This window comes from Caloenas nicobarica, chromosome 2 (genome assembly GCF_036013445.1).
Source record: "Caloenas nicobarica isolate bCalNic1 chromosome 2, bCalNic1.hap1, whole genome shotgun sequence".
Taxonomy (NCBI): domain Eukaryota; kingdom Metazoa; phylum Chordata; class Aves; order Columbiformes; family Columbidae; genus Caloenas; species Caloenas nicobarica.
The window spans coordinates 75722604-75746071 of NC_088246.1; the positions used below are offsets into that span (position 1 = coordinate 75722604).

At 40.4% G+C, this 23468-nt stretch overlaps 1 protein-coding gene across 6 annotated transcripts in view; it reads left to right on the forward strand.

Moving 5' to 3' along the window:
• ECI2 (enoyl-CoA delta isomerase 2) overlaps positions 1 to 18994 on the forward strand; it is a 33846-nt gene extending 14852 nt beyond the window's left edge. For all 6 annotated transcript variants that reach the window (XM_065628171.1, XM_065628172.1, XM_065628173.1 and 3 more), the window contains 9 exons: positions 3803 to 3965; positions 5322 to 5420; positions 7064 to 7255; positions 8071 to 8140; positions 10391 to 10493; positions 12115 to 12235; positions 15320 to 15409; positions 17490 to 17633; positions 18465 to 18994. In XM_065628171.1, coding sequence (XP_065484243.1) covers positions 3843 to 3965; positions 5322 to 5420; positions 7064 to 7255; positions 8071 to 8140; positions 10391 to 10493; positions 12115 to 12235; positions 15320 to 15409; positions 17490 to 17633; positions 18465 to 18620 — 1098 coding nt within the window. In that variant the 5' untranslated portion in view covers positions 3803 to 3842 and the 3' untranslated portion in view covers positions 18621 to 18994. The remainder of the gene's footprint in view (positions 1 to 3802; positions 3966 to 5321; positions 5421 to 7063; positions 7256 to 8070; positions 8141 to 10390; positions 10494 to 12114; positions 12236 to 15319; positions 15410 to 17489; positions 17634 to 18464) is intronic.
• Positions 18995 to 23468: the final 4474 nt, after the last annotated feature.

Genomic DNA, 23468 nt, shown 5'->3' on the forward strand with positions numbered 1-23468 from the left:
ATTGTATCTAGAATGATTGAATAAGAACAGAGAGATGTCCAAGGCAAGGGAATCATCAGCCTGGATGTTTCAGGTAGTGATGCCCAGGTTTTATTTCTTTTTTTCAGAGCGTATACAGCTTGTGAAGTACCCAGTGAAAGATCTTGCAGGAGTGCACAGGCATTTGTTGTCGACTTTGTGGCTGCTCTGCCAAGCCGTGCCTCCTCTTGCTTCTCTCTCTCTGATGGGAGCTGCTTTTCTTACCCAGCTGGGGGAGGTTGCTGGGCCCGCATGAGTCTTCCAGGAGTGCCAGTACAACAAATGTAATTTGTAGCAGTGGGACAGTGGCAGCGAATTGCCTGCAAGGTGCAGGGACAATAAAGGGAGGAAGCTTTGCAAAGGAAATCATTTAGCTTCGTTGCAGGGAGTAGGTGAGAAGGGAGAATGCAGAGGGGGGTTGATTGCCTTTCTTAGGCTTCTTTTTCTGCTTGGATTGAAACAAGTGCAGGTTTGACACTGGTAGTTTGTAGGTCAGGTTCCAGGCTCTGAGCCTGCCCTGTGCGGTTTCAGTGAGGCTGCTAAAATGAGGCATGGATTGGCTCATTGAGGGAGTTAAGAAGGATTCAATGTCACAACAAGGGAGCAGCAGATGGAGGGAGTAAATCCTCCCCATATTGGGCTGCAGCAGCCTCTGCTGCTTCTTGGTCTTTGGGGTCATGTCACTGTGTGGTCCCAGGGATGGCAGTGCTATTGCTGTGCTGACAGGTGGTGAGACATCTCCTCACTCTTGATGTGATCTACTCGGGGTCAAGGAGCTCTGCTTCTGCTAGTCCTGTATCCCTCTGAAGAATGAGGTCCCGCTCAAGATGAATAAATTGTGAAATACCTTAATTTTTCCTTTGAGTTTTCATCCTTTGTTATTTTAGTAGAGAAATAGTAGCAGTCAGCTAGTTGGGAACTAGTGATCATCAGTAATGTATAGGGAATGTCCTCTGAGATCAGAAGGCAGAGAGAAAGGAGTGAATCATAGATATCCCGCAGAGAGCTGAGCTACAAGCAGTAAGGAAGAACTAAAGAAATGAGGCCTTTTCTTATAAACTTTAGACTTCAATAAACAGCGAAGTTGTACAATCTCCTATTACAAAGCAGAAGGGAGGGAGGAAAAGAATGAAAGATGGAGTATTTGAAGTGGGTCAATAATGTATTTTACCCAAACATTTTTGGAGCTAAGAAGTAAAACTGGATAGGGAAGTAGTTCTGACTCTGGACATACTGAAAGATCATTCTGCTTTTCCCCAGAGAGTTGTGGGTTGGTTGGTTTGTTTGTTTGTTTTTAATTCACATAATTGTTTTCTTATCCTCTTCTAACTTGTCGACTTTGCATCCTTAATGAGGAAGAGAACTTATGACCTGCTAAATGCGAAAACCCCTTAACCATGAATATAGGTGCGGACATCCCGTCAGACTGGCTGCTATGCTATTCCCCTCTCCCCAGCTGCTCATCCTTGCTTCTTATTAATTTATGATCCATATCACATTATATACGAAAGAGATCCTTAAAGCCTATTTATAATATTGACCATAGCAAGCTGGAGTGAAATCCAGATTGTCAAACATGTTGTAACCCCAAATTTCCCTTTTTAAACATTGAGTCCACTTCAGTATAGTCACTACTTAGACTGGCAAAAAAAAAAAAAATTGTACCAGATACACAGATCATCTTGGGAACAGCAGCATTCAAGTAGCTCCAAAGCTGGTTAGCAAAAAAAAACCCAAACCAAAAGAAACCACCAGTCTTCCTGCACTCTCATTTTCTTCTTCCTGTAAATGTGACTTTAAAAACCTGTTTGGGGATAGGATCTGAAAGTGTGCATCATGTTCTGTGCCTCAAGGACAGACTAATCAAAGAAATTTAGTACTAAAGAACTTGTATCCATATCCATTTAAGTACACTTTTATCCATTTAGGTACGCTTTTTCCTGTCAAAGGACTTTTACTGATGCTGGAGGTGAAGTTTACAAATTGGGCGAATAGCCTCCCAGTTGGTTTAAGGGATAAACTTGTTAAACTCTGACACAATATGTTAGTTAAACTGGCAGATGGTTAACCCACATGTGTCTGGATGTACTGCTATGTTAGCAAAGGCCTACAGCTGATCAATTGAAGAAAGAAAATTTTCTGTTCCTGCAGCCTTTTTTGGTGGCCTATTCTATTTTGTATTGTTTGGATAGATTTCTGTTTACTAGTGTAAGATTTTGAAGCAGATTCTGGAATTCTTTCTTTTGGAGAAAAATTCTTTTTGTAACAGAAAATATTATTTTGCTTTCTGTCATTCAAACTCAGTAGCCCCAAAATACCAGGAGCTTAGATTTTATTAATACAGAAGGGCTGTAATAGAACATAAACCCAGTAGAACTTACAAACATTTTTACAAGACAACTAACACCTTCTATCTGCATGAAATGAAAGAATAATAAAATTAATTGGATACAGTTGACATTCTTCACACTTCTTGCCTGAAACTTTTAGGCTTGCAGCAGAAAATCAATCTTATTTAAGAAATAAGAGCAATGAGGATGTTTTCAAAGTAGGCAGTAGAGTTTCCCTAAAATTCTCATTAGGTGTTTATAAAAAGGCAGAATTTTCATGTTAGGCATGATTTTTAAATGATGATTCTGTAACTGAAATGTTAACAGATTAAATTAACAGTTAGACATTCTATCAGGCAGCACTTAAGACAAACATTAATTTTTCAAGTGTGATTATGAAATCTATCATATACAATGTTCTAACATGACAGCTGTGTCTAAGTTAGAATGGGGAAAGTTGGGGGCTTTGCTTTTTTCTTTTTACTAAAATAGAGAAGAAACATTGATATATAAACTGCTAACATTTTAAAAATAGTAAATATTTAACGTATATTGCAATTTAACCAAAGAAAGCTGACACAATGTGCTTTTGCCCTATTGAAACAACTCAAAATTATTAGACTTCTTGGCTTTTGATTCCAAACTCTGTTGAAGTAAATCTGCTTTTACAAAGCATGATAGGGTTGGGTTTGGTCCTTTGGAGTGGAGTTTGGGTTTGTTTGTTGGGTTGGTTGGGGTTTTTTTTGGTTGGTTGGGGGTTTTTTTTAATGGAATTGCCTATTTTTCTGGGGACTTCTCCATCCAGAATATTTTGGCCATCTCTTTTTTTCAAGTGTCTACAGGCTATTTTACAGCCAGTCCATTTCCAAAGTACATTTTGAAATTAACCTTCACTTATGTTGCCCTGATTGGAGAACAAGGCTTTCAGATTGAAGTGTTTCTAGATAGAAGCACAATAAACTTGGAAAGATCGCAAAAAATAGGCTGCATACTCATTTTAATTTGTAGACATACAAAGCTGTTAAAGTCGCATACAGAGATTTAAACCATTAATAAAAATGTTCTGTGTTTCTTATTTGTTATGGACAGGACCTGTAGGGCTCTGATTTATTCCAGAAGCAGCAAAATATTATTTTGCCACTGCTGCCATTTAGTGGTCTACATATGATGATCTGGTATATTACTGCATAGTTTCTTTGTCCTCTGGCAGCATTAAGTCTAGGACTTTATGTACTAGAGAGAATGTCATATTCTCCAAAGGTTAATTACATTGCAGCTAAAGCAAACTTCTAAAGCACCTTTCTTGTAATTTTTGGTATCTTGCATTTTGTTGTTGTTATTTTAATCAGTGCAGGTACAAATATTTAATGTCTTTAGAATGCAGCATATTTGTTTCTCCTCTAGTCTTACACAAAAACCAAGCAATGGGACTTTTTTTCTCCACTTCCTAACAGGCGAGTGCAAGCTGTTTGCATTCCAGCAATTCACCTGCACATGACTGCAGCCACCATGCAAGTCAGCCAGAAAGACTTTGAAAAGGCTCAAGAGCAACTGAAGCTTTTGAAAAAGGATCCTGGGAATGAAACTAAGTTGAAGCTCTACGCTTTGTTTAAACAGGTAAGCTTGACTTATTTTGTTTCATAAGGGGCATTTATGATCTGAGGGGATGGACCTGTGAAGTATTTACTTAAAATGTATCGTGTCTTAACAAGCTCTTCATTTCAAATACTCAAATTCCGTTCTTGAAATGCCAGCCCTTCAAACTCTGCCTGAATTCTGAAGGAAGCCAAACCTGTTTCATCTTAAATCATATTTTGAAGAGAAAACTTTATTCTAAGAAATAGAGCCAATTCACATCAATTGCGTGATGCCTTCTGTATAATATAGCGTATGTCGATGCAGCTCTGGAAAATGGCTTATGCCTAGGAAAAAAAAGAGTATGCCACATGCTTCCTCTTAAATTTGTTGTATCTGTACCTGTAGTCAGTCAGCTGGACGTATAATATAGTGGTGTTGACATTTGAAGGTTGATTTCTGTATGGTTTTTTCCTGTTATTTTTTTGTTTTGGTTTGGGTTTTTTTGTGTATTTTGGGTTTTTTGCGGGGAGGGGAGTTTGTTTGTGGTTGTGTGGCTTTTGTGTGGTTTTTTGTTTGGTTTGGTTTTGGTTTGGTTTGGTTTTTTTGCATGGTCACTGTAGTCTTTTTAATTCAAGGAACTCTCCCTCCACACTTTGAGTGAAGGTTATTCTTCACTACAGCATGGAAGGACACCTTTGTAGAAATAGCTGCAAGTCTGTCGTGGGGTTTATGCTGGTATTTGGGGAAGTATTTGTGGATCAAGATTGGCTGCTGGGTCAGTACAGGCTGTGGCTTGTTATATTGAAGAAGGCAATCAATTGCTCCTTTAAATAAAACTCACACAGCTACCTGTTCCAGGTGGTTTTACTAATTAATAATAATGAGCTCATAAATGTATTCTTTATTCTCCCACTTGAACTATTTCTGTCCAGTAGTGTACTTGAGGAAAACTGATCACAGAAATCTTCAGGATCGCTCAGACTCTTGCGGTTCAACTGGTCCAACGCCCTTGCTCATAGTAGGACCAGCCTGGCAGTAAGATCCAGCTTAACAGATCCTACGCAATGTTTATTTGTTCACACAGCTTACAAGTCTTTTCGAAGTATAAAACTTCCACAATTTTTGAGATAGCGGTACTTAGCATGCATGGGCGTTTTGGAAACTAGTGTCTTTCATTGGTTAGGTGCTTCTGAAAGCCCAGTACCAGATATTTGGAAAAACAGACATTGAAAACTTCATGGTATGTGAACTGTCTGAATATTGCCCAACCACTAGCTAGTCCTCCTTTCTCAAGACTTGAATTCTGTATCCTGATCAGATAAATATTCCTAACAGTCATCCTCGTTTCCACCAAGGCATAACATTAAACAAAGGCTTATTCCACTTTCTTTTTAGGCTACTGAAGGTCCCTGCAATTCTCCAAAACCAGGTATGCTGGACTTTGTCAAGAAAGCCAAGTGGGATGCATGGAATTCTCTTGGCAATTTGTCTCAGGTGACAATACCTATAATTGCACTTAAATACTTTGTAGATTACTGTACCTTGAAATGCCTGGTCTGTAAGTGAATGATGTCTAAACCTATTGTATGCTAGTTAAGTGACTCTGCTTCAGACACCAAAATGTTTTGCACTGTATTCTACACTCATTTCATTGCTTCAATGTTTGGAGGTTTGTGGGTTTTTTTTTTACTATGTAAGCCTAGTTCTACGTTATTACTACCAGCTTGGACCAGTATAAGGTATCTAACATATGTGTTGACTTTCAATAAAAATAATGTTTTTCACACGATGTTCTATTCTGTTCTTCCCTTTAAGGAAGATGAGTTGAGCTTCTCAGCTCTTACAACAAAGCAAATTTGTGAATCCAGCATATTGATAACTTTGTCAGTTTAAGAAGTTGGTCTCACGCCACTGACTAAAAGACTAGAAAAACGTGGTGTGTTGAGAGCCTCTCTTCTTTCTTTTTCAGTATATCTTGACATCTTTAATACCTTTCATAACCTTTAGAGAAGTCTTTACTTCAAGTGAAATGAGCAGGAAGACTATAGATGCAAACATACATAAGCGTTCTTTTTTCACACAGACTGTAGTAAGTCTGACATGGCATAAAGCTACCACAGTTTCTTCAGCTACTATTAAATGAAGAAATCATAAGCTTTACAAACTGACTGTGTCACTGCTGGATTAGGCCTGCTGTTCAGGAGTAGTTTCTGAGGTCAGTCAAAGATATTATGTAATAAAGAGGTGGTTTTGCTTTTTTTTTTGTTCTTTTTAAAAGAAAACATGCTTGCATAATTTCATGAACATAACCTATTCATGTGCTGCTTTGGAGTTTTGGGGTGTGTTTTGGTGTTTGTGTTGGGTTTTTTTGTTTTGAGTTTTTTGTTGGGTTTTGGTGGGTTGTTTTGGTTTTGTTGATGTTGGGTTTTTGTTTTTGAGATGGCTTTGCAAATTTTAGAAGTAGCCAAGAAACACTTCAGGAAAATAATCTGCTCCTGAAGTTATAATGAAGAGGGAATAGGCAATTTCATGTGCCACAGATTATGAATTATAGAATTGTTCAAATTATTCTTTCAAGAAAATAGATTGTAACAACCCAGAACTTACAATTTTTGTAAATCACTACTCACTGTAGAAATAGGGCAACAGGATTCTTTAGGCTTTCGCGTGTCACGTTTGTGCCTTCAAGCAATTTTAAAATGCCCTTATTTTCAGTAACATGTGTTCTAAAATAAAAAGGTGGGGGTTTTTTTGAGAAATGTCCAGCTGGAAAGCAGAAACAAAGGATCTGTAGAAATGTGTAAATGCTGGGTATATGACAAAGGTCTCTCTGGTAATCTTGGGTGTAGATGGGGACACTTCTCCAACAAAGTAAATGTCATCCCAGCATCTATGCACTTTGCAGATCTATCGCTGCTGCTTTCCAGATGACTTTAAGCATGATGTACAGTGTTTAAATACAGCATGTTCCTCTTCTCATCCTAGTTAGAATGCTTTCTAATTAAGACTTTTGTCTTGAAGCACAGTCTGCCCTTTTTCTTCCCCCCTCAGGTACCAATTTTATGAGTAGCATAACTAACTGATTTCCATTTCAGCCTTTCGTAATCTTGTGTAATTTTTTTTTTCTTTCATTACAGGATGATGCCAGACAGAAATATACTGAACTTGTCTCAAGTCTGATCTCTGTAGAATCTGCTGGCCAGCACAAGGATGCTTCTCCGGAAGAGAACAGACTTGGTGGCTATGAAACAATAATAGTTACCACCAAAAACAATATCACAAAGATCATGTTGAACCGACCTGATAGGAAAAATGCCATCAACCATAAGGTAAAGAAATTAACTTGAGAGGTTTAATGATTTTTTCCTTCTGGGGTAAGCTACTTAAGTTTTTAAAGAATCATTACTACAGGTTTAGCAGAACTGACTGAAGTGTGGTGGTCTGAATTTTATGAGGGCTTAGTATCTTGACTCCAATGACAACCTAAGGAATAAAAAGCCAGTACAAAGTGAAACCATTCAGCTAAAGTTTTACAGATTGGTCTTTTCCATGTCTTTTTTTTCCCCCAAACTTCTTGTAGGATTATGGTCTGCACTAAAGTGGCAAGCTACAGGAAGAGCAGCCTACTTTGCGGATACAAGATTTGACTGTAGCCTTATGTATAACAAAGCACGTGTGCTGCCTACTTTGACTCAGCACTGTTGTGTAGATGTCTAGATAGTCTTCCAGATCCCACAGCTGTCTTCATAAGGAAGTCCATCTGGTTGGAAATGTGATCATGCTGTTTTACAACTGCAAAGATACCGGAACGGGGACTTCACCCCACTGCTGCTGATTCTTTAATATATTATATTGTCCACTTTAACTGCTTTGCAGGTTTTAAAACTAGAGTTTTCCAGTTAATGTCTGTTTTCCAAAGGACATTAATTTGTCCCTTAGGTTTCCATTGGAAGTTTTGAGTAGCGCAAGCATGTGTCTTTATGATCAGAAATGTAATACTTAACTTTCTGTGGATGCAAATTTTTTTCTTACTTAAAAGGACCATAGTTAATGTCTCTCACGTTCCTTGTTGTCAGTGTGAATCTCCTTTTTCTGATCTTTTGCAGCATCACATTTGTACTTTGTTGATTTTCCTATTATGCAGATGTACAGAGAAATTATGAAAGCGCTTGAAGAAGCTGGAAAAAATGATTCTACCATTGCAGTTATTACTGGTACCACGCTTCATATTGCTTCTCTTAGATTTGTTTTATATTATGCCAAAGTATAGTACTGACATGAATTATCTACCTGTATCTAGACTAAGACAGAATTGTGTAAGTGAGGAAATTATTTCCTCTAGTACAGACTAAAAATTTTCCGATGTGTTTTGGCAAAATTCTTTCAAGGTGGTGCCTCAAATTCTCTACCAAGCTTGCTGTTAAATCAGAACATTTTTCTGAGATGAAAAGATAGACGTGAAATACTTGTAAGGGCTTTTGAGTACTTTTGAGTAGCTGATATCTGCTCCACAGCATCTTCACTACTGAGGTTCGTTGGTGTGGGTTCAGTCAGTTTTCTCTACCTCTATGATACATTGGAACATACTAAAAACAAGCCCCCGAAACCTTGCATTGGCATGGCCCGTAGAAAGTTTACACTGCATATTTACCTATGATCAGAGGAAAAAACTGATGCTTTACATTGACTTTTTTTTCTGTGGCTGCTGTAGGAAAGGATTGGCCAAACAAACTGCCACTTGGCCCAGCTGTGTACATCCCACTCACCAGATGTGCACAGCTGGATGCCTGTAGCGACAGTGTAGAAGGGCAGCCCAGACTCATGCTGCCTGTGAAGTCTGGCTGCTCTGGGGACGTGTCATTGGGATTCTCGAGAGGACCCTTTGGTCTGTCTCTGATGCTGACTGAACGACAGAGCAGCAAGGGCAGGTGGGAAGGACAGAGCAGTTGACAGCAGGCACTGCTTGCCTGGCCTGTCCTTGTTGCAGATAGATGTGCTTTTTAGGAAATTAGCCAAAGTGCGAGCTTTGGCTGGCAGCTAAGTAGTGTGGACACAAAGTGAATTTGGGCTTAAGCCCATTTACTTATTACCTCTGAGGTAATTGCACACATATTCTTCTCCACTGTCTCCTTTACCAACACCTTGTATTCCCAGGATGCTGAATTTCCTCTCAGTAGCAATGACTGGCCACAACAACCCTTACAAAATGAGAAGGGTAGTTCATACAACTGGAATGTCTAACACATGTAAAGCTAAAAGTAAATAGCAAATACCCCTGCACACACCATTCTGTTCCATTTCATGTAGTTAGGAGGAGCACTGCAGCATAGAGTAACAGATGTGCTCACCAGTGAAAGGTTGCATTCTGTCAATGTCCTCATGGAACACAGGATGACTTAGACAATTAAATTGAGGAAAGGCTGAGGAATCTGGGTCTCTTTAGCTTGGAGAAGAGGAGACTGAGAGGCAACCTCATTAATGTTTATAAATATGTAAAGAGTGAGTGTCACGAGGATGGAGCCAGGCTCTTCTTGGTGACAACCAATGATAGACAAGGGGCAATGGGTACAAACTGGAACACAGGAGGTTCCACGTAAATATGAGAAGAAACTTCCTCTCAGTGAGTGCGACAGAACACTGGAACAGGCTGCCCAGGGAGGCTGCGGAGTCTCCTTCTCTGGAGACATTCAAAACCCACCTGGACACCTTCCTGTGTAACCTCATCTGGGTGTTCCTGCTCCGGCAGGGGGATTGGACTAGATGATCTTTTGAGTTCCCTTCCAATCCCTAACATGCTGTGATTCTGTGAAATCATGCACTCTGGCTTCTAAATACTCTTTGCTTTTTTGATAGTGCCTCAAACTGACTTACACATTTACTGACAGGTTATCTGCTTCTTGTTAAAGGATACACCTTTCAGTACACTGATTTCAATGCAGTGCTTTCAGCCTTATCCTTAGAATGTGAAGCCTTTTCCTTGATTGCTCATAAAAAAGCATGAAACTTCTACCACATATTAAATAGGATATTCTGTCTACTTTTGATTCCTTCATCAGCTTGAAGAGGGATGAAGGGAGATGCATAAACTTAAATTTCCATGTTCCTGTTAAAAAAAAAAATTATTATATTTTGCTGTGTGAACGATTGTGAATTGACAGAAAAAAAACTGAGCAAGTATGCAGGAAAAGAAATAAAATAAATATTTTTCTATCTGGCACTGTTACAGAAAAAAGAATCTTTTTTCCCTCAGATCTTTCAAGGCTAATAATCTTTGGCTTTTTACTCATTGTTTTTCAGTGAAGTGTCAGTCAAAACTTATTTTTAAACCATATATGTCCTTTAAGGTAATGTGTATACTTTGAGACAATCCCTCTGATTAATTAATACTGTTGGACACTTAAAATGAAATTATTTCGTAAATGTCAGGAACCATTGGTGCATTTATTCATATGTGTTCTCTGCAGGAAACGGAGACTACTATAGTAGTGGAAATGATCTGAGTAATTTTGCTGGTGTCAAACCCGCTGAAATGGAGAAGATGGCAGAAGATGGAGCAGTATTACTCAAGTAGAGCATCTTGGTTTCATATATGCATAAGTTGCTGTAATGGGTAAAATATAATTCGCAGGCATTGTTAGAAAACATGACGGCAGGGACCCAGTTATGCTATGATATGTCCATGGAGGTGACTGTGTCCAAGGGCTCACCATGTGCATAAACACAAAGATCATGTGGGAGAAGTAGTATTGATTGTGTGAAATAAATGAGGAAGTGAGATGAATATTATAAATCTTTTTGTGTACAGTTATACTAAAGACTTGGTTTTATTTGTTAGTCCTCAAAGTACATGCAGATATAATGAAAAAGAAAAAGTTTTTGACTGTATAGTTGGTAAGCTGCAATGAAAAATTTGTGGGTTTTTTGATATCCAACAGTGTCTACACTAGCAGGACATGCCAGAATACCTTCACTGTCAGACTTTGAATAGAGACGAGGTGTAAGGAACTTGTTCAAAATTGCCCAGGAATTCTGAGATCTTGGTTCCATCTTTAAGTCCGAATCTACCTGTTAAACTAACTTTTTTTTCCTGAGGCCAAGGAGATCTGGTGTGTCATAAGGGCTGAAATGTTTTTTTGGGGGACAAACAACATGTTTTTTTCTTCCCTATTTAAGCAGATTTTGTCTTCTCTTTTACTTTGGATGTGATGATTACATCTAAGAGATGCTTGCAAGTTGGATTGCTTCCTCAAGCACTTGCAATTGATGGAAAACCTAAAATACACAGAAAAGCAAACAATGTTTTTGATTTGTGTGTTAAAGATGAACTGCAAGTGCTCAGTTTTGCAGCTTTTCCTTAGGCAAGCTGTCTGTGGATCACAGTTGCCTCTACAAAGTGATAATCATGCAGTCCGAATCTGTTGCAAAGTGTTTATTTAGTGGCATCTGGCAAGCGTTCCAGCCTGCAGTGGGTTTTTTTAGGGTGTTCAACACAAAGGATAGCCTCGTGTACTTTATGGTCTTTTGTCTTGCTCATGTGAGGAGACTGTATTTGCTGTGCTGTTGCTATTACACAGGGACAGTGCTTCATTGCAACTGATGCACAGAGATGCCGCAAAGTGGAGTTTTTACAACACCCTTCACATTTAGAAAATATTATATTGTGAGAATGTATTTTGCACTTCTTGGATGGAGAGGTAGCTGTCACATGAAACAAAACACTGTTTCTCAAATCCAGGCAGAATGACACAAGGGAATTTTGTTTTGTGGTCGCATCACAATGTTGGTGCCTGCTGGGGCTTTGCTGCAGAACAGAATCTGTGAAGGGAATGGATATCATCCCATGGGTGGAGTTGGGATGGGTACACAGGCAGGCAGACCGACAGGGCAAGAGACTGTTCTTGCTAATGAGCCATATACAGTAACTGTAGCTGAAGAAGACAGCACTTTCATAACCTGTTTGCAGGAACCAGGGAAGCTGTGCTGTCATTGGTAAGGAAATACAGGCATTCCAAATAATTCTTATTTTCTTTGTCAGAATTCATTTGAGAAAGGGACAAAAACATAAGCTACATAGAATCTAGCTCATGGGTTTTCTTATGCAGTATCTAATCACATGTTTTGAAAGTTGTTTATATTTGCTGAAGAAGACTAGGATGTATCTCTTACATTCTGGTTTCCTTTTCTCTAGAGAGTTTGTGAGTCATTTTATTGACTTTCCTAAACCACTGATTGCAGTGGTGAACGGCCCAGCTATTGGAATCTGCGTAACACTCCTTGGATTGTGTGACATTGTCTATGCTTCTGACAGGGTAAGTACATTACATAGCTGATCCCAAGGTAGCCTTCAAGCTTTTCTGTGGCAAATATTATTTGGTTTGGAGTAATCTGACAGGAAAGAACGCACAAGTGTAAAGGCTTTTTATATCACGTCAAGGAACACTTATCTCAATTACCAGCACAGGAGTGCATCAGCCAGTGGTTAATGTGCATGGAATTCCCTCCTGTAATTATGGTTATCAAGTTACTGACTCCAGCTGAGAAACTCTTTACTGTATCAGTGGGTAAAGAGTAGCTGATGTGAAATGATGGTTCTAAGGCCCCTTTCAGGTGTGAGAGGGGGAGCAAAACACTATTACGGAGTGGAAGTGTAGTAACTAGCATTTTTATCTAATCCGTATTCCAAGATAACTTTGGAAAAGCTTTGGTTTATTCAACTTAAGATTCCTTTTAAGGCAACTTGCCAAACACGTAACCAAAAGCAATATTAAGGCATAGCGCAGAATCCCATTATATGACTTAATTTTTATGTTCTGTGCCGTTCATTTGTATAAAGTTGTTAAACGGATACAGAACTTAACTGAAGGTCTTAATATTAGGCAAGCTTTTGCTTGCAGAAGTGCCTGTGATGGGTGGTGCTTTGATTCCTGCTGCAGCACTGCGTCAGACTTTTCCTCAAAGTCCCTGCTGGATTGGGTTTGTCACTGTGAGACTTAGGAAAATTGAACTGCAAGGGACCAACTCCTGCTTGCCTTGCTACAGGATCAACTAGGACCGTGTCACTCCTGACATAGGCTTGTGTAATGTGCATGATTTATTCAGTCTATTCCAGTCCCCAGATCTCTTCTTGCGTCAGGAAATTGTTGGGTTCTCCCTCTTCCTCCCCTGCCATCTGATCACTTTTGCTGTAGGGTGAACCTATTGTTTCTTGTTCCTGAATTTAAAGAACCAACTGTTTTCATCCTCCCTTACAGTAGCCATCAGTATGCTTAGCTATCAGTGTACTGTTAGATATATCTTAGATTTACATCCACTCTCTCAATCCTTCATTTTTGTGAGCTAAACAGCTGCAATTCATTCAGTTTTGCCTCGTGTGGCCTGCGGTCACGTTCCTTTGGACTCCTTCCAGTTGTTCTGTGTCTCTTTGAGCAAGGTGGTACAAACTGGACACATCACTCCAGCTCATGTCTTACTGATGCAAAATAGAGCAGAACTTCTCCACATTCTGCAGGCTGTATTTCTGTTTCGACATCACACAGTGTTTTTGATTTACATATTGTGATCTGCTATAGCACCTGGATGCCTTACTGTAGAGATGCCAGTTAAACAGTTGTTCCTGTTGTGTATTGTATACTGTATACAAGGTTATTCCTGCCAAACTTTAACTCGTCTGTATTAAAGTCTTCTTACTCATACCTCTCTATTTTATTAAGATTATTTTGAATTCTAATCTCTTCCCCCTTAGCGTAATATCTCCTTACAGCCGTAAGTTAATATAGATTTAGTTGAAGTTTAATCCAAATAAACATTACGTTTGGTTCTGTTAATATTATCATTCTTTCTGGAATGGTTTGAGATTCATACTTCAACTTCCATTTACCAGTCGTAAACATAATCATTGGTAAATGCGTCTTATTTTTGCCTTGTATTTCTATTTTTTTTCATCTCTGCGTGTTTACATTAGTTTTATACTTAGTTGTCTGACGTAGTTTTCACTGTGTACTTGTATTTAAAGTCAGTGACAAGCTCATGACTTAGCTGAGACAATCTGTTAGTACCTTCCTACCTGTACTGGGACAGCTTTAGCTTGTGCCCTTGGTAGCAGTTCTTTGAGGATTTCTGTAGGGTCTAACTTAGCTTTTCACTTGGATTAGCCTTCATGAGAACTTTCCTATTAACTTCACATTTATAGAAGCCTTCTCAGAAGTGATTGTTCTCTGTTATTCCCTTTCCAGAATTGTGAATTCCCATGCAGTAAGCTCATTCTCATCCAAATTACTACTTAATTTCACATTCTCCAGTAGTTTGGTTGGAGTGCCTTAAGCCTTGAGTACCTACTCCAGGAGTGGCCAGCTTTGCCGTGTCCGGGCTCTGGTTTTATTCTCAGCCAGGTATTCCCAGAGCAGATCATTACCAGCCACGTTGGCAGGACGCTGCACAGCCCAGTCTGACAACAGCTCAGTGTTTTGGGCAGTCAGTTGACATTGCCTTCTGCACTGGATTTTGCTCCAGTTCATGGGGCACTAGTTTGTACCCCGGTATAGTTAATCTCCCCTTACGTAACCATGACCAATACTATCCTGTATCCTGGCAGATGTTGTCTAATCTTTTCTTAAATGATATAAATGGCACTTTCTTGCTAGGAAGTCTGTTGATGTTTCTTACTGTATGGCCATCTGTAGTACAGTGAGAGAGGATCACCTTCTATTAAAGTGAAAGCTGCATTGGCAATTTTGTGTATCAGTTCATATTTTTAAATGGAAATAAAGGCAAGCATTTTGTCTTCCTTGCTTAAAGTTGGTGTGAGATGTCAAAACATAAAATTCTGTAGTTCGATTCTATACTTGCAATTAGGGTATTGTTTTGTGTGATCCCATGATGCATTTCTGCCACAGGTTCTTTTTAAATTTGCATAAAATTTGAGGGAAGAAGATTCAGCTACTTGAATTTTTCAGGAGCAGAATAAACTTAGTATGCCTTCAGAAAGCAAAATGCTCTTTGCCTCGTAAGTTATTTGGGCTATGTATTTCGTAACTATTAGGGCAGGTATGTATGAACATCCTCTCTGTATGCACACACAAAAGTTTCTCTGAGCACTGTATTAAAATAAGGGAACTTCCTCAATGGGATTGTTATGATAAGGGAATTGAATTATACAGACAAAGTCAGCTCTTGGGTGTGTTGAAAGGATGAAGTGGTGTCATTGGATGGTGTTTAAAGCCTATTATGGTAACAGTTCAGTTGTATTTCTGGTGAACTCTGTCACAGTAGAAACTTTAAAATGAAAACTAAATCCTAGTACTTTAGTCCTGTGCTCTGTTGTGAAGTTTGATTTGGTTTGTTCTTTTTTTTTTTTTCTTTTTTCTTTCTTTTTTTTTTTTTTTTTTTTTTCCTAGGCTACATTTCACTGCCCATTTAGTCAACTTGGACAGAGCCCGGAAGGATGTTCCTCTTACCTGTTTCCAAAAATCATGGGCTTAGCCAAGGTAAGAATGTCTGCACTGTGTGTGAGATCATTTGACCTTTGTGTGTTGATAAGAGCAAATGGAGTCCCAGTGAGAGTCCTCAAAGCAAGCTCCTCTTTGCATCTTTTGAACCAAAGATCAAGAAATGTAATGACACTGTTAGCACAGGCACCTTAACAGAGTAGTGACCACTTCTAAAGCCATACTGTGATGCTGATGAAGGTTTTTCTTTCTCATGGCTTCCTCCACATTCTTAAGACAATTTCTATATGGTGAAAGGTTGTATCTTCCAGAAATGAGAGAGAATGATGTAAAGAAGAGGTGGGTTTTTTTTTTTAAAAAAAAAAAGCACTTGTAAGAGATGGGTTGGTAGGCTGCCTTTATCAGGCAAGGGAGCAAGTGTTGCAGGGCTTCTGCCAACCCTCTGGGAAACCTGTAGTCAAGCATTCCTCCAGTTGTGAACATGAAGCAATTAATTTATGTATTTACAGCCAGACTTCTTGCATTATCTGTTTTGTTCTAATATATATTGGTCTTCTGTCTGTACTATTATTTTCTCTGTCTACTCTGGAAGTAAGGAGCCTAAATAATAGTAAATTAAAAGAAAAAAGAGAAAGGGAGAGACAGCAGAATCTAAATTTTCTTTTCTCAGAATGGCATAACTTCCCTTTTGCTTCTTTTGATTATCCCACAGAAAAAATCTAGAGAGTTTCAAATACTTATGATATTCTTGCCTGCATTATTATATTGTATTTTTGTGAGCAGGTTTTAAATCTGTAAGGAGTAGAGCAAATGCTTCATAAACATCCAAGTATGAAGGATAGTCTGTTCGGTGAGATGTAGCCTACCAGTGCATGTTCTAGAAATCTTGAAGTCACTGGAGGAAGTTAACAAACACATTTATGATGAGGTAATTCCAGGTGGCAACCTTGGAGCTCTGTTCAAAAAGACATGTAGACTCATGGTGAACAATAGGAGCTGGAGGCCAGTCACTAGTGTTATAGCCCAGGGATTGATACTGGGTCTAATACTTATTTAACCTCTTCATCATGGCCCAGATGATGGGACTGAGTACCCTCAGCAGATGATACAAAACTGAGAGGAATGGTTGATACACCAGATGGGTTGCCATTCAAAGGGACCTGGACAGGCTGGAGAATCTCATAGACTTCAGCAAAGGAAAAGCCAAGGTCCTGCACTTGAGAAGAAGTAATCCCACAGACCAGTGTATGCTGGGGGCTTACTGGCTGGAAATCAGCTTTGCAGAGAAAGACCTGTGTGTCCTAGTGGGCAACAAGCTGCCCGTGAGCCAGCAACGCACCCTGACAGCAAAGATCACCAATGATGTCCTTGGGTGGCATTAGATGGAGCATGGCCAGCAGGTTGAGGGAGGTGATTCTTCCCCCCTGCTCGACACTGGTGAGACCAGTGGGTGCTGTCTTTGGGTCTGTGCTCCAGCTACAAGAGACACATGGACATACTAGGGAAGGCCCAGCAAGGAGCCACAAAGATGATTAAGGCACTGAAGCATATTATGTACAAGAAGAGGCTGAGAGAGTGTGGGGCTGTTTTTTCTGGAGCAGAGGAGGCTTGGGGAGTCTTGCCAATGTTTATAAAACGTGATGGGAGCGTGTAAAGAAGATGGAGACAGATTCTTGTCAGCGGTGCTGGGTGACAGGACAAGAGGAAAGGAGTACAAATTGAAACGCCAGATATTCCTGCTGAATGTGTAAAAAAAAAAAAAAAAAAAAAAAAAAAATTATAGTGGGGGTGGTGAAACACAGGAAAAAGTTGTGCAGAGATGCCGTGAAGTCTTCATCCTTGGACAAGTGTCTTCATCGTGGAGAGACTCAAAACCCAACAGGACAGAGTCTTGGGCAGCCTGGTCCAGCTGACCCTGTTGAGCAGGGGGTTTCAACTAGACAGTGTCTGGAGGTCCCTTACAACCTCACCTATTCTGCGATTCTGTGCTCCTTTCTGAGGGCAGACATTAATGAGCAAAAGAGTAAAATAAATGTGAGTTGGAAGCTTGTACTTTTCCTGTCAGATTACTCAAATCTTGCATCTTGTTGAATCACACTTTCTACTTTTCTTTATATAGGCAAATGAGTTTTTGCTTTTCAATAAAAAGCTGACTGCAGCAGATGCCTGTGTCCAGGGACTTGTGACTGAAGTCTTCCCCGACAGGACTTTTCAGAAGGAAGTTTGGGCAAGATTAGAAGCTTATGCAAGCCTCCCAAAAAATGTCAGTATTTGAAATCTTTCTCCTCCTCGTAAGCCTGTAACATTCCCAGTTCTCCTGCCCAACCTATCCTCTTTCTTGGTTTCACTTCATCCTTAATTGAAATAACATGGCTTCATATATTTTCCTTCAAGTACAGATCTGTCCCTGTCCCTCTGCTACTGTGAGACAGTTACTTCTCTTCTACCCTGGCTAAATCTAAGACAGCGCACTGTGCACTGAGATTCTGTGTCTGAAAAGCTTTAAAAACTGATTAATCCACTTGCAGTCTCTGTGTGCGTGCCTTGGATGCTTTCCCTTAGATTTTTATTTTGGCAATAGTTCAAGGTTTAAGAGCCTTACCACTGGTTCTGCAATATTAATTGTACTGTGTGCACTAATTAAATGTACTGTGGGCACTCAAGATGGTGCTGCACAGCTTTACTTTTTTCTGAATTCGGTCATCCTGCTCACTGGTTCAGGTTTTGTAAAACTACTTGAGTCACAATGAGATTGTTACATTGGGCAAGAGGAGACACTCGTGCCAACTGTTGATAACGTAGGTTGCATTTGTCACTGCAGGCAGTTGAGCAGGTTTCGCTTCTTATGCCCATCTACTCTGATTATGAGCACTTGGTGTGGGCGGCTGTTTCGCTTCCCGTGAACCTCCTCCACCTTATTAGCAGTCTTAGTAGTTAAACGCAATAATTGCATACAGCTAAAAGATTGGCTAAAAGCTAAAAAGTACGATTTTAATACAACTGTTTGAATTCCCATGTGTTTATTGTGATATTTTCTGACACGTGAAGATTCAGGAAGCATAACTTCCTAATGTTCCTTGCCTTTCTCCTCCAGTCTTTGGCAGTGTCAAAGCAGCTCTTGCGAAGTATGGAAAAGGAGAAGCTCCATGCAGTCAACAGTAAAGAGTGTAAAGTCCTGAAGGAGAGGTGGTTGTCTGATGAATTTGTAAATGCTATGGTCACCTTCTTTCAGAAGAAATCAAAACTCTGATCTTCACCAGTAGAATAATTCACCTTCTGGCAATAGCTTAATCTGCCTTTATTGTTAATAAACTTTCTCTTCAAATAATAATTCTTATACCTTTTGATGTGGCATATTTCTGTACTGAGTACTGGGTTTAAAATGTTGTGTGCCTTGGATCCACTATGGGTATTTAGGTTGGGGAAAAAAGGTTCATGATTCTGTAGGCAGCGGTGATGTTTCTGAATAATAGTAAAGCAGACTGTCTTCCAAAAGGAGCAACAGATTCAATAGCACTGTATTTTGGTAGCTCTTCAGTTAATGTCTTATGAGTTATTTTTTTATTAACCTGTGGGGAAGGAAATACTGTGTAATAAAAAAAAATAAATAAAAGTATTTAATTACTATTGTGCTGATTCTTACTTCTTCTCTTAAACATCCTCAGTGGGAGGGAATGTAGTTCATGGAGGTGTATTAATATAATAGTCTTATAAAAAGTGTTCACTTGACCAACTTGAATTAGCCTTGCCTTGTACATCATAGGAATTTATTACATGAGAATAATTGCGACTATGGCATCAAAGATCTGGCCTGACTTAGGAGAAGATGAGAGAGACTTTTCTAATTGGAGGCATCTGTCTTTTTTTTTTTTTTTTTTTTCTTTTCAAAAACACATGCAAAGATGTTTCTTCTGAGCTTTATGGTTCTATTCTTAAATATATTGTCCTTTTTCTGTGGAAAAAAATCCCTTAGAGACAGTATGATCTTTTACAGTAGCCGTTTTGGAGTTAAATTAACAAAACAATTATTTTTTCAACAGAAAATTTCTCCACTGTTTGCAGATGTCTTTGGGTAGAGAGTGTACCAAGCACTGCAGAGGACAGAGTCAGGCTGCTGGAACTAGATAACCGTTTACCTCTTGTTGATGCAAGGAAATCATGGAGAAGCAGCAGTTACTCATCTAGAAAAGCCTCTCAATGACAAGGAGTTGATTGTTGTGTAAAAAAAAAAAAAAAAAAAAAAAAAAAAAAAAAAAAAAAAGGCAAAAAACCCCCAACCAAACGAAACAAAACCCACCCACGTAGGTAGGTAGGTAGATAAAAAATCTGTGGGTTCTGGGTTTCTCACCGTCAATGCTCTTGAGGCTGTTGGAGGTGCAGCAGAGGTTGAGGTAGATGCTGGTTTCTCATATGAATGTTTCACTCAGCTACGCTACAGCAGTTAAGTTTGATGTTCAGCATTAAGTGTATTTAGGGTCCTCCCTAACCCCCTGTGAGAGTCGCTGCTGCCGCGCGGGATTCCCGGCAAGAATAAGTCAGCTGTCGCACGGGATGGCAGAAGTGGGGTCAACAGAAACCTGGGGAGAGGGGAGCAGCAGAGAGGCAGAGCGGAGAAGGAGAGGGTCAGTCTGACAGGGACACAACAGACCAGCTCTGGGCTCAGCTGACAGGAAGGAGAGGGAAACCAACATAATTTACCGTCGCCAGGAAATAACAGGGAAAAGGGCCGGGGTGGCCATGCGTCCAGCAGATGTGAAACAGCCAAGGGACAGTGGGGCTCTTCCCCCTTCCAGCATCCAGAGAGGGGATGTGGCCGCAGGCCCCAGGGCACGGCGGTGGGAGGAAGGACATCCCTGTGGGGTGACAGACACAGGCGATGCTCAGGGCTGGTGCAGTGGTAGGGCTGAGGCCCAGGGGGTGGTGGCAGGAGGGGCAATGAGAGAAGACGCTGAGGCGGGGACCCATGAGGGAGGTGGGTGCTGCCAGCAGGCTCTGGGCCACCATGGTGCCTCAGCCCTAGGAGGCCAGAGCCCCTGCCATCCCACCCTGCTGTGGATGGGGCAGCCACTGGGCTGCTGACGAGGAGCCACGCTGAGGCAGCTGGTTGCCCGCTGGGGCCACAGCGGCTCCAAGCAGAGGTCAGCGGGGTGCCCCAGGGCGCGCGGCTCCGTGCGGCTGCTACCTGGCAGCAGTTGCGTGGGGCAAGGAACAGGACGGGAGCTGTGCCCCTGGCCCAGGGCAGCCCTGGCTTGGGGCAGCATATGGCGTGTGCCTTTGTGACCAGGGGGTGAAAAGCACCTTTGTTTTACCAAGACCTGTTGGTTTGGGGTTTTTCTGGGTTTTTGGGGGGGGGTGGGTTTGGTTTTGATGGAGGTTTGTTTGTTTGTTTGTTTTTTCCATGCCGCTCACACGCGCCTGCAGTGCTTTCTGTGGGGCTTTTACGGCACTGTAGTGGTGGTCGTCACTGGCATAGCCAGGGATAAACAGTTGTTCAGTCTTTTGAAAGCTCTTTATCAGCGACAAGGTTTAGTAGATTTAGTGGTGTATGTGCTGTGTCATCAAGTGCGTGTTGTGTGTGTGCGATGTGTTTGCTTGCCCCGAGGAAAAATGCAGCCATTGATAATCTGTTGATGGATGAAATAGCAGAAATAGGGTTTCCTTGATCAGTAGATGCCAGCGTACCACTTACAGGAAAATGGGAGATAACCGGTATTGGTTTTGTAATGAATTAAATGTGTTGATTTTTTTAAAAAATTTTTTTTTCCTGTTCTGACTCTCTCTCTACAAGTAATGAGAATAAACAAACATTGCTTCTAGGAAATGGAACTTCTGGGTGTTTATAGTTAACTTTTTACGAAGTTAAATAATTGTCTCAGATCACTTACAAAGTTCACTTCATAATTTTTTTGTTTACAAAACATTTGGTTTTGATTAGCAGCACCTTTAATAATTTTTACACATTTTATAGGTATTAAGAACAACAAAACAAGTCTGATGAATCTGTTCAAACAATTTCTGTTTACTCCATCCAACAAATCAGCAATATTAGATAAATTCTTCTGAAATACAGTCGCTTATTAATGATATTTTCTATAAGTGGATTGTGAGGACTACATCAAATGTTCCTGAATGTTCCTTCCAAGGTATCACTATTGGGTGGTGTACATCTTGCTAACAAGGGAGTACAATGTGCAATAGGATTCAGGTCACACTTGGCACAATTATACACATGCTTAATAATTTGCATCTGTGTTGTATAGAATCACAGGTAAATAATCAAATAGCTTACACAGAAATACCAATGGCAAGGTATCTGCACCTAGTTTCAGAAAATAAGGTGTTCTAAACTTACACCCTCTGTAAGACCTGCAACATTCATTGCTTGCGTTAATTACAGTTACTGCTGATACAACACCTGTTTGACCAAAAGCATATTTGAGACGAGCAATTAGAAATCTCAAGTCTGACAAAATCACGAAACTCTGCATTTAAGGGCATTGTGAAACGTTAGTGATATACTCCACATTTTCATCATAAATGATTTGGTATTTTCAGGCTGCATCGCGATGCTGGCTGTTGTGTTTCTAACATTACATTTACAGTTCAGTTGTAGCCATCCCATAACAACTCTGCTGTGTTAAAGTACCTCTCCCTTGCTCCAGCTGAATGTGAACACGTCCATGAGGGTAATGGTAGCAGATGTCATCTCCAAACAAGGACTTGTAAGTTTTTCAAACAAGTTAGAACCTATGATGAAAAACTCTAAACTGTGGCTATTCTTAAATGGTTTCTCTTGTCTGTAAACATTCCTAGATACTTAGGGACAGACAACTATGCACATTATATAATCTTCTTGTAGTAATTAAACAGAATATTCTCATTCACAAAATTTTCTTGGAGTATTAGTTTTCCTCTTTGATTTGCAGCTGAGCAAACTTTAAAATGCATTCTCTATTACCTGTAATAAATGAAACGTAATATCAATACATTCTAGCCCTAAGTAGGTGGAATAGGTCTAGACAGCAACATCTAAAATGCAGGGAGGGGGGGAAAAATCCTTTTATGACTTATTAACCACTTCTCCATTCAATATAGTCAAGATGTGTACTGTTGAAAGCAGTTTGTATAGAGTATTTAACACGATATTATTTTAATTAACTAGCCGCAGTGGAACACACCTGTCACAGCAGTTCAGCAGCCCCTCATTGAGAAGGTTACACAGCCCAGGGCAATGACTGACAGAACTGGCAGCAAATCCTGCAGAGCATTGCAAGACAATCAGTTTGGGGTTTGCAGAGGGCTGGAGCAACAAGGCTGAGATTGCTTTCGTCGTATTGTCAGAAACTTTGGGATTAAAATATAAGTCTGTATAACTGAACATTCAATACTAGCTTGTCAGGCAGTAGCTACTCTCTGGATCAAAGGGGGTTTTTTTCCTCTTCTGACAGAAAACACCCAGACTCCTCAGGCCTTCTCTCATCGCCACCCAGGTGGCAGGTGGAGGGCTGGTAGGACAAGCTGGCGCACAAGTCAGACGAGGAGCGGCTGAGGGAGCTGGGGCTGTTTGGCCTGGAGAAAAGGAGGCTGAGGGGAGACCTGATCGCTGTCTGCAACTACCTGAAAGGAGGTTGTAGCGTGGAGGGGATTGGTCTCTTCTCCCAAGTAGCAAGTGATAGGACAAGAGAAAATGGCCTCAAGTTGTGCCAGGGGAGGTTCAGATTGGGCATTAGGAAAAATATCTTCACAGAAAGGGGTTGTCAGGCATCGGAAGAGGCTGCCCAGGGAAGTGGTTGAATCACCATCCCTGGAGGTGTTTAAAAGGCATTTGGACGAGGATCTTAGGGACACGGTTTAGTGCTAGAGTTAGGTTATGGTTGAGCTCAATGATCATAACGGTCTCTTCTAACCAAAATGATTCTATGATTCTATGACTCTGATGAGGACCTCACACCCACAGGTGAGTACAGGTGAGAAGTGCCATTTGAAGGAGGACCAAGTGGCGTACAGGTGGTTGGTCAGAGCACCGTTGCAGGGAGGTTGCAACCCCGTGTTCATCTCTGCGTGAGCCCTCCTGCTGTCCCAGGGGTGCCCCAAGCTC